The following is a 12,166-nucleotide window of genomic DNA, read 5'->3' on the forward strand; positions in this document are numbered from 1 at the left end:
TCCTTTCAAAATAAATTATGATGAGGGTTTTTGCATCATTAAAATATTGTGATACATAGCTGATGTTAAATTTATTAGTTTACTTCTATATAATCTACACAAGTGGTGGTTGGGCTGGAGTAGGGCAAAGATAGCTCAGGTAAAGATGGATTTTTCTGTCTTTGGCATCATTTCTGACATTCCATTCTAATGATTTCTAAAGCAAAGATGACAACGTTTGGTGTGCATTCAGGATTTCTCCCCTCCCATACATCAGGGCAGGTACCACTAATCAGTCGTAGCACCCTTCTTTGAGACAGCAAACAGCCTGAGAATCCTCAATGCTGCATTTCTGGTAGCTGTGTCCAATCAACAGACTGGTTAAAATTTCTTTCTTCGACTTCTCTGATCCAAAGGGTAGCTTGATCCTTCTATACATTTTCCCTCAGCAAATGGAAATGAATTAATTTTTTAAAAAAGGACTATACTACAGACCAGTACTGCTCAAACTTTAATTTGCAAACCAATCACCTGGGGATCTTGTAAAAATGCAGATTCTGACTTAGTAGGTCTGGGAAGGTGCCTAGAATCCTGCATTTCTAGTAAGGTCAAGGTTGCAGGTGATGCCAGTGCGAATGATCTGTGGATGGCACTTTGAATAGCAAGGTTCTTCTGGTCCATTTTCTGGAGACAAAATGTGAGCTAGCGAACTCAATGCAAGTCAATAACCAAGAAAAAAGAAGAAAAACAGGCAAGTGTTCCATTAGAAGCTGAAGTTTTATTATAGGATAACAGTACATAAAGCACATCTAAAATTGATGTGTTCAATGCACTTTTAATAAAGGTAATGTAATATTAAAGGTACAGTTTCTAAGTACAATATAACAACATTCATATTAGAATGAAAATCGGAGTATTTAAAAGACAACATTAAATCTCTCTTTTTTTTTTTTACAGCTTGTATTTACAAAATGAATCAAAATATTTTTTTTTTTAAATTGAGGACTCAATAAAATAACAAACAGCTGGAAATAAGCAGACTACCGTAAGAGTGAATTGAAAAGAAAACCCAATGTAAGTGAAAAGTTGGATGATCCTCTAATAAAGATCATTAGCAAAGTTTTAGTACAATACTGTTTTTAGGATTCCCGTAAATGGCTTGCATTTTTAGTGTGGCAGAAAAGGAGTTTTTACATACTGTACACAAAACAGACAGCATATATTTATAGGTACAGTATTACTGTTTCCAAACTTGCATGTATATTTACAGAAGGCTGAGTTTGTTACTCACAGAGTTTTGTGACATTTGTGTGCTTAATCCTTAAGACCTACACACAATTAGAATCAGCATTTCATGTGGTCTTTTTAAATGTGGCTTTATTACTTGGTTGTAGAAGAAAGTGTTAACCATAAGGCTTGACATACTTTATAAATTTACCAAAAAAAAAAAAAAAGAATCCCCGGAAAAAGTTTTAATTTGGGCACACTTGTCATTTAACAGTTATCAAATGCTGACGTGTGCTGGCCATTGTGTAGACTTGAAGAGATACAATCTCTACCCTCAGGAAGTTGAGGATGCTAAATGGTGCTGAAAAACAAAACAAAACAAAACAAAGCAAAACAAAAACAGGTTTCAATCTCTACGTGAAGCAATAAGGAATGACGTGATTTGTATTTAAAAGAGATTTCTCCCTAAACTGTAGCCAATTCACTTTAAAAGGTTAACTCTTAGCATTCGCTCTCATTAACCACATGATTGCATTTATAATTAAGGTAACAGCAACTCTTCCATAAAAATGGAAAATGTCTAGAATTGTGGGTAAATATGCAGTGCACGGAAGCCAATAACCATGGCTTGAGAATTTATTACCTTCAATTACAAAAAGTGCAGTAAACAGAAACATTTGCTCTATATTTATAAATTGCTCAAAAATCTTTGCTAAAGATCTTACAAATTCAGTAATATTACAGAACAATTCTAATCAATATTTAATAAGGTTAACTACATCCTTAGTCAGATATTTGATATACTTTGATTTGTAAGAAAGCCAATAGGTCTTGGGAGAACAGGTGAAAGAGTTTTAAAGTGAAAGTCTTTCACTCAGTTCATGGAACTGGTTGAGGTCATATTAAAACAGAACATCTCTTGTCAAATTTGCTTTATGGCCCATGTTCTGCCATGATAGTGGACATCTCTATGCTTCCCATGGCTCAGGTAGGAGGGGAAAGTTTCTGCCATCAAGCCACCAAGGATATTTTATATAAATGCCTATCATCTATAATAGGAGCTAAGTACACAACTCTGTCAGGTGCCAATAATATAATTCCTTCGTAAGAAAAAACAAAAGTATTACTCCATTAAACTAGAGTGTTTCTTTAGGATCTTGAAGGCCTGGCAAATTATTTCTCATCTCAGGAGATACGGTATAAAGCCAAGTAGCAAACATAAAGTAAATGCTAATAAATTTTCATATATCCATATTTATAAACAAATTCACCCTATAGATGTCAAATATCCATACTAAGGAAGTAATTTTATCCTAATTAAATACACTCTAGAATAATTTATATAATGATATTATGTATTTAAAGAGAAAAGCATGTCCCAAATCCAGCACTCTGATACAGCTGCCAGTGGGAACAGGTAGATATATATATATATATATGTATATATATACAAATATATAGTTATACTCAGTGAAATTAACAAGACCCAAAGGTGGTATTGTCTAGGAATAAAAGGGATTTTTTTGTTGTTCACAAAAGTAACTTATCTAGCACCACACATCAGAAAAACACAAAAATAGCACACTCTAGTTCTAAACAGCTATGTCTAAAATAGATTATATAGTAAAACCAGTATTATACAGCATATTGTGGATTTGATAAACAGATAAATATTTGCACTGAGTAGGCTGTTTATAATATAACATTTTCTTATCTATACAGAATGAAAGCCAAAAAGTTAACTGTATAGAGATGTGCAGAACAACATTAAATATTATGACTTAAAAGCAGGGACAAAGGTAAATTTGAAAGAAGAGTAAGAGAGAAAATGTTTACAGGCCATTACAAGTTCTTAAGTTAATAGTAAATAAGGAATCAATTGCTCAAGTTGAAGAAAGCAGTAAACAAGAGATTGCATTTACATGCAGATGTCTAAAATTTGTATTTTTTTAAGTCTATGCACAAAAGTCATTTGTTTTATTGCTTGACATTCAGTTATGGCTAGATTATTTAACCTATTTTTTTTTTTTGTACTTTGGAAACAAGAATATCGTTAAAGGTGCCATAAAAATGGACAACATTGAAAACGGTTTGCAAATAAACCACCTAACACTGCAGTTCTTTATACATATTAAAAGCCTTGTCTGGGGTTTGTCATATGTTAAATATATTTAAACTGGGAAAATATGTTGTAGCTTGAAGCCTCCCATTGGCCCAAACATCCAATACAAAAACACATCTCCACAAAAGGAGCAGGCAGACAATACAGGTACATTTAAAGAAGCAGCCAGCTAATGTCCTAACGTTTAAAATTTACCACTGTTTTATATGAGATTTCAAACCACTGTGGATAAGAAGAGAATTTCGGATTCAGGAAGATGTGTACAGTACATATGGATTTTTTGTGTGTGAAATCATATTCACTATATTGCTCAAGAATTATCTGCATTTACATATGCAATCTGTTTAATAATAACCAAGTTCCTAGAAATGGTATTCATCCACGTTAAAGTCATAATGAGTGAAAAGGAAACACACAGACATTGGAGAGAGTTTAGTTGCTCTTAGAGAACAACATAATGGCGTGTGCAGTGTGTCAATGCTAGTAGCAAGCTGTCTTTCGTTAGTCCTTAGAAGGAAAGAAGTAAAAGGAAATGTGGCAAACACACTAAATGTAAACAGCAAACACAGATTCTGTAGGCATCTATTTAAAATATTCATGTTCAGTTTCTCAACACAAGACTCCATTTTATGTTGCATTGCTGAAAAAAACATCTCTATTTGGACTGAATATTCTGTCATTCATTTGTAAATAAGTAAATGACTGAATGAATGTATTTATTGCTCTAAGATCTGAGGGTCTGGTTAAACACGGAGATCCCTCTATCTGTGATGTTTCCTTGGTATAAAGCCAGGCTTCTGGATTATTTTAAAAATTATTCTGAGAGCCTGACAAAACTGATCTCATGCAAACAAGCAACAGACCCAGAAGTGAAACCGATTGCTATGTAGAGACATTTACAAATCTGCCGCCTTCTCATACCTTAAGAATAAACAATAATAGGAAGGCCTCTTTAATAAAAAATCAAATCTGGTGGCACCTCTTTAATAATACTAGTGTTTAGAGATAGAACGAAGACTTGTATTACAGACATTAGCAACAGATCAAGATTTACTATTGCAATTACATTTGTTAATCTGATCCATAGTATAAAGTTGTTTTCATAGGGTTCTGTTGTATCATATCTTTATAAGAAGTGGCAATCACATGAGACAGTATGTGAAAACGTCAATAACCTGTGTGTTTATATATATGCATATGTATGTATATATGTATATGTGTATGTATATATACCTATATGTATGTGTGTGTGTATACATATATATAGGCAGAGAGAGTAAGAGAGAGAGACAGGGAGAGACAGAGATTTCTGCCATGTTCCATAGTCTTTAATATCAAAACCAACAAGGTCAAAGTTTCTTTTTCATCTAAACAACATGGAAAGTTTTCCCAAATTATACTCTGCTATGGGAGTAAGAAAATATGTAAAACTTCTTCTGAATGTGTATTCCAGGTATGGAAGAATCAAAGCCAACAGTATACTGAGGTTCACTGACCTTATGAAAAGTAATACAAGGAAACATAAGAGCGACGCTCCAGTTCAAAAATGTCCAACGTAACCTAAAAGCTGGCTTGTGGTGCTGTTATATTGTCTTTAAACATTAGCTCTTGTATTAATTCAACGGATGAAAACTATAAATGTGGCAGTAAAAGAATGGTGTTACATAGAGGGATTTTTTGGTTTGCTTCTGGAGAACACAATTAAAATAAGTTATTTGCTAGCATTTGAAAAGACTTGATCAAACTTTCACCTGTTTCACTGCACCAATAAGCAGGCTCTCATCTCATGAGTGGTTTCAACAATTTTTTTTGCACACCATGTAGAATTTGAAATAGTTCCTAATATATAATGCTATGAATATATTTATCATGGATGGTTTAATTATTAGAGAAAGGTAAATGGAGTATGTGGAAATGCACTTGAAGTGATACTCCCTGTTGGTATATCGCCTATTAATGTATCTTGTGAAGTACTGCTTTGGAAGTTATTCCATGTTTTTAACCACACAAGACTGAAGAACACATACATTTTGAACTCAACAAAACAAGACGATAGTGAAGAGTTTACACACACGCACACGCAGTCCTACACAGTTCACTTGTGCCTTGAGGGATAGCATTATTATCACTATTATTAATAATAAAAAACACAATTTGTCCCAGTAGTACTGGCCACCCTGTTTGAAGAGTTTTAGGAGATCCCTGAGCACATTGTTTCTGACTCTTAACCCCAACTCCAAAGTGATAGGGTTTCTATTGTTGATATCAAGATGGATTGTCATTCACAGTAAGTCAATCATAAGGTGCTTATTTACCCTTTTTTTTTTCCACCAATCAGCACAAAGAACTGTCAGAAAATAACTTTTTTTATTATTATTACCTTAAAATAATAGCACTGGAAGGACACGTGATTTAAACAATCAATGTTTGAAAACAGTGGCTTTAGGATTATTATCTGGCTGCCCCTCAACAATAACAAGTGATTCAATCGACATTCCTTAGCCAAAAACAAAAGGCAAAAAAACCCAAACCATACCAAAACAAAACAAAACAAAAAAAACAACCCAAAAACAAAACAAAACAAAACAAAAAAACCAACCAAAAAAAAAAAAACCCAAAACAAACCAAAACTGTACAAATATGTATTTTTTCCCTGAGGGATCAAGGTACACCCGCAAGTGCTCTATGTACATATTGCACTAGAGAGGAATGGAGAACATGTGCAAAAAAGCAACAATGAGAGAAGCTTACATCCTACTTAAACCTTTTCATTCAAGATTCCACTAGGTTGTTTTGCATTTTGGAATGTCGGAACACAAACAGCTATTCCTTAGTCTAAAACTAAAAACACATATTTCTACTATGGCACATTCAATGAAATAAAAAGTTTCCCAAAGACAGATAGACAAATTCCATCAAGAAAATAATACAAAGTTTGTTTGTTTGTATTTTTTTTTTTAGAAAATTACATTACTTTCTTTCTTTGTTTCACATTACAAAATCTTTTTTTTTTCTTTACACAAATCACATTTTATTGCAGGAATATTTCAAGTGCCATCAAATATTTATAGAAGGGTTAAAAAAATAGAAGTCTCTCTAAAGTGGTCCAGACAAGGCTTTGTATAGAATAAGTCATTTTTTCCCCCATCTTCTAGTTTTGATTTAAGTATTTTGAATACATCTTCTTTTCCATTGACACTTAGTAGCCTAGAAGCGGTCCGACACACGCACATCATACACACGAAAACCACACCCACACCTGCATACACACCCACCCACACATACTCCCTCCTCCCTGGCCCTCAGCCCACCCCCATACGCTCACAGAGATCCGGGTATCCACACTATAAAGAACAACCAAACTTAGAAGCAGTGCCGTAAGTCATATTTTCCTTAAATCAGGAAGGGTGAATTAGGATGCTGAAGACTTTTTTTTAAAAATCCATAGCTTTAACGCAAATTAGGATGCTGAACACTTAAAAAAAAAAAATCCATAGCTTTAACACAATTTGCAAACTGTCCAAAAAAGCACTTTCATCTGCACTTTTGTTTTCATTGTGACCAAGGCCAGGTTCTCCAGAGTATAATGCAATCATTTGACACCATTGTAACCAAAGGTATTCGGGCTTTGTACAAAAGCCTTACGTACCTTATATGAAAAACTGTATACAAGACATAGCAGCTGGGATAACAATGATGTGATTCCAATCTTTCAAAGACTACTGGATATTTTAGTTTAGGAAACTTTATAAGCACTCTTAAGAATAATTGTTCTGTATCACCAAGTATTTTGTGTCATCACACAGGTGTTTCTATAGTAAGAAAGAAAATAAAAATGCAAAGTTTTTCACATCCTTTTCTGAACTTCACTTTTTAAAACTGAATTTATTGTTTAACTTCAGATCCCAACTTTTATCCAAATAATAGTTGTTCCCTCTGTTCACCGAGCACACCTCTCCTGCTCTGTCCCTACACTGTCAATGTACTTTGCTCTTAAAATCCTCACCTTGCTTTTCTTTCAGAAAGATCTGGTAGCAGCATCATGTCAATGTATCTTGGTTTACTCTAAAAGCAATGTCACCATGGTGGGACTACTATTGAGATTAAGCATCATTATTATTATTTTTTTTTTTTTTTTTGCATTTGGTACATGCAAAATCCCTTCTGGGAAAAGGAATTTCTTTTAAGCTCAACATTATGCTCTCTCTCACCCTTAGAGAAGTTCAATTAGCTCTTTTCATTTCACAAGTGGACACTGGAATTAGGTTTAGTTGCTCTTTAATGCGCTAGCACCTGAGGCTGGTCATATTCAGAAAGCTTTGGTTAAAAAGAAGTTAATATACTTTAATCAAACCACCCCCAAATTTAGTGAATCAGAATGACAAAAAGCCAAAAAACAGACCAAAAAAAAAAAAAAAACCACCCCAAAAAACAATACCATACCATTTTCCCCCACAAGAGAAATAATAGGAAAAAAGATGGACAAATAAATAACTGAACTAAACGTGGTACTCTTTTCAGAGTATAAATACTATTGATCCTTACAGGAACTATGCTTATTTAAATTAAAATTTTGATTTAACCCTTCTTGCCCAAATATAAATACTATATGCTGATAGTTAACCTCTCTGTATAAACACTCACATAAAGTTTTATATACTTGTAAGAAATTTAAGTAAATATTACTTGCGTCTTCTATTTATGGTTAAACCCTTACTATATTTTTGAAAAAAAAATTTAAGATGTTATTTAGGCTTCATACACACTTTTGTGTGAATAATCCCTTCCTCTTCTCCAAATCCCTCAGGAAACAAGTCAGAAAATCAGTGGAGTTAAAGCCAGAGTATCGGGCTCTGGGAAGCCCATGCTGTTATCCACGTGACATCAGGATTCAGGAGGGACCCTGGTGGTAGAGACACTTTCTCTGCTATAAAGGGCTGCCTGGACACTCCCACCTTTATGCTATGGGAAGATATTTCCTTTTCTGTACAAACGTGGTCTTTGATGTCAGACCACAAGTTTGAATCCTACCCGCAGGGTGACTAAAATCATCTTCTAAATGCCTACATTTCCAAAGGGCACTTATTTTTTCAAATATGCACACCTGTATGTATATCAGACTGTTCATTTTCCCTTCCCCCCTGGGAATTATTAAAATTAAAAAAAAACCCAAAACATGAAATTAAACAAGAACATTCAATATTTCTCACCTGAACACAAAAGCCAAACAATCTTCTAAATATTTAATAAAATAAATTACAGTCCACAGTTTTCTAGTGAAGATAAATACAAGAGTAATAAATGTTTGCAGCTTAACATCAACTTCACTTTGAATGCTTAAAATATTTCATATTTAAGTAAGAGAAACTGGTTCTGCATTGCATGCCTCTCTCGCCCCTCTATCCAGGGTCTGTGAGCTATGGAGAGCAATATTCTAGAATTATAGCATCTAGAGGCAGCTAGTCTAGAACTAGTTTACTCTGAGATATCCTCTTAGGGTTCCTAGATTATACCAAGAACATAATCATTCACAAAGTAAATGCTTCATGTCCTCACATGGGGAGTGTGTATTTGCTCCAGATATAATCTTTGGGTCCTTCTTATAATAAAAGCTGAATTCCAATAAATATTTGGGTTACTGATTTGTTCTCAAAGCATTAAGAGTTCCAAGTTGAGATGGACTCCATATAACTATAGAATTGTGTAAAATGAGCCTCCCCTCTCTCCCCTGCCTCCATGAGGTGGCATTTAAAAAAGCTTTTTTAAAAATAATGTGCGTGATGGTGTAAGTCCATAGCACCAATCGATCATTCAACTTTGTATGAAGCATAAACACATCTATCCTTAAACTTACCACGAAGCAAAGTATAATTTAGGTAGAGTTCTAATTCCGAATTCACGTGTAAAAAAAAAAAAATAATAATCCACATCGTGATTTCTAGATATGACCAGCCAGTCTTTTAAAAGTAATTTGTAAACAGCAGCATAAATACCTCCTGACGTACCTTCCAAGCCTTCTCAGTTAAACTTGTGTTTCTGGTGCACATGCGACACGACAGTGAACACGCTAGCATTTAATTTAAAGAAAAAGGTGCAAAATGAAAGTGCCTTATCAATTCAACAGGAAAAGCTACACCAGTAACTACATTTTATATTAATTAAAACAATATATAAACAATATCTCTTTTAGCTATATATAGTCTTCATGCCCATTTACCCTGTAATATATTATAATGCTATTGTTGCTAGTGCTATGGACCCTTTTCATGCCATCCTGCTGACTGGCAATAATCGGTGGAAACACAAAAACTTCCTTCATGACACAGAGAGCAAGTTGTGCAAAATAATGCCGCAACCTCCGCTATGCACACCAGTCACCGATTATTGCTGGACTCTCTGTTGTTACCGACCGATTGGTGACTCTGCAGAAAGTCTGTGGGCAGTGAGCTACAAGAAAAGGAAATCCTCCGACTTTAGTACCCTCCTTCAGTTGTAAACAGAGGTCAATGATTGAGAAGTTGAGACAGAAAAAGGGTCCATATCTGTAGGCATAATGGAAATCATATGCATGAGAAAAACAAGTTCAACTTTTATTTGTTTTCATTGTTTCCCCTCCTTTGCCTGACCCCGATCACCAAAAGATGTGCAGTGTGTTGGCGCTCCAGGTCTGTGCAGGGCCATATAAAGTGTCTTGGTTAATTTGTTGTTGTTGTTGTTGTTTTTCATGTTTGTACTTCAGACATTCTAGAAGTGCTTAGGTGATACATTTACCCATCGATTTGCATTGCTGGCTCAAATTCTGAAGTGAACAACTCCTTGTATAATGGAGGAAAATGAAGTCGCACAATGTCTGGGTATATTGCTTTAAATGCCATTAGCTTTTCTGTATGTCGTCCACATAAGGCTCTTAACGTAGACACCTTGCATATTAACTGCAAGTGGAAGAAAGGACATGTTGTGAGGAGAGAACAGACATGAGCATCACAAATCAGAGAACCTGGATGATCTTTACAATGTTGTTTGTAACAGTGAAACTCACTTGAAGCGACTTACGTCTTCTTCAATAAGGAAGACTGGTAAAAACACATTTTAGGTACATCGTAGAGTATCAAGTATACATGAAATACAATTCTGAAGACAAATAATATAACAACCCGAAAAGATGTTCACGAGCAAGAGTGGCAGAGTTGAGATGAGAACCCAAGCCTCTCACCTCCTCCTCCTATTCCAACATGGTTTCTGCTCTACTGTCCTCAACCCTGCCCTCTGCCACTGTGGAGAAAGAAGACATCTGGTGACAGAGAAGAGGACAAGGAGGTAGTCAGGGGCAGGTGAGGTCACTGCAACTAGAGATGATGGCATCCCCCACGTATTTTAGGCAGCACTAGTACTAGCCAACTCCAGTGACAGCAAGTTTCTTCTGGGAAAGCCCTTTGCCTGAAACAAAGCAATTCTGGGTCTGAGCAAAAGGCCCTGAGTAAAATAAAAAAAAAAAAAAAAAAAAAAAAAAAGAAGAGTCAGAAGGCCTGGACGGAAGTCCCAGCATCAGCCATTTACCAGCTGAAGATAGTAACAGCTTGAAACCACGTTTTTTTAAAACTCTAAACCACCATACACACTATGTATCAGCTCAACCAGAATAATCCTCTCTAAGAAGCATGTTCCACGGATCGTGGATCTTGTCCACATGTTCGGTGCCCTCTATGATAAAAGAAGCCGACGGTACCCTTGCCTTGGGGCAAAAAGTTGGAGAAGAAAGTACGAGTCTAGAGACCTCTTCTTCTATTTTCTATTCCTGCCTCAATCTCTCGTTGAACAGGTGCAAAATAAACACAAAACAGCAATTAACCCCCAACCTCCCCTCTCTGTATGAACTTAGCTATTGGGAGAAAAGAAGAGAAAGCAGGAAGAAAAACCCAAACCTCTCAAATCAATCTTCTTGAACAATAAAATGCATAGAATAGTCTAAGAAAGAATTGGGCTGATTTTTTTTTAAGACCAAATATATACCACTAAGCACTAGCACTGAAGAATATTAACGTATTTTAAATTGACATCCTAATTATATTTTTATTGCAAAAGGTAATAATTAGCAAAAATGAAGCCTTCTGCTTGGAATACAGGGTAGTAATGGGAAATTGATGAAGAAAATACAAGTCACTTTCTGTTGATTACGAATGAATGTCATGGAAATAGAACTAATATTAGACTATGTGATTACCCTGCTTGTTTTAGTCCTTTATAACTTCCTCCTTCTAAATTCAAAGATTCTTTCTCTAATTTATGTCAATGCAGAACATTAGCTCTGCTTTATGCCCAACTTAGATGGAATAGGAGGAGGATTTCCAGAATGTATTAAAATGCTTAAAAAAAAATTATACCATTGCCCTATTATTGCAGGATACTTCATAACCAACGATGGTAGAATGTAACCTGAATTTTGGCCCAATGGAATTTTTTGAAGTGGAGACATTTCTTTCTTGTCAGTAGCCTACTGCTTATAGATACTTGTGGGGTCTGGTAAGATGATTTCCAAAGGTGGCTGGCAGCGAGATCTATGGCAAGGGATGATTCAGGCTATGCCAGCCAGACCATCTTTTACTCTTACCTTTGTTAGGATTCCATCTTCTCGGTGATTCTTCTGCAGGACATGTTGAAGAGCTAACTGAATTTTCTGTTGCAGTTTTTCAATCTTTACCTTCTCCTGCAGCCATGAGCGATCTACACATGAAAAATGATACTTCTTAGTATTTCTCCTCCATGGTCTTGGGACACCCCAATTCCTCCTGACTCTTAGACACAACTATACCACAGTGCTGAGTCAGAGAACAACAGGCC

General features: G+C 35.3%; 1 protein-coding gene across 3 annotated transcripts in view; it reads right to left on the reverse strand.

Moving 5' to 3' along the window:
• Nucleotides 1-737: 737 nt before the first annotated feature.
• RORA (RAR related orphan receptor A) overlaps nt 738-12,166 on the reverse strand; it is a 725,852-nt gene continuing 714,423 nt past the window's right edge. For all 3 annotated transcript variants that reach the window (XM_040493366.1, XM_040493368.1, XM_040493367.1), the window contains 2 exons: nt 11,937-12,049; nt 738-10,260 (listed from right to left, as the gene is read on the reverse strand). In XM_040493366.1, the coding sequence (XP_040349300.1) occupies nt 10,096-10,260; nt 11,937-12,049 (278 nt within the window). In that variant the 3' untranslated portion in view covers nt 738-10,095. The remainder of the gene's footprint in view (nt 10,261-11,936; nt 12,050-12,166) is intronic.

Source organism: Herpailurus yagouaroundi, unplaced genomic scaffold (genome assembly GCF_014898765.1).
Source record: "Herpailurus yagouaroundi ecotype Mexico unplaced genomic scaffold, PumYag 184, whole genome shotgun sequence".
Taxonomy (NCBI): domain Eukaryota; kingdom Metazoa; phylum Chordata; class Mammalia; order Carnivora; family Felidae; genus Herpailurus; species Herpailurus yagouaroundi.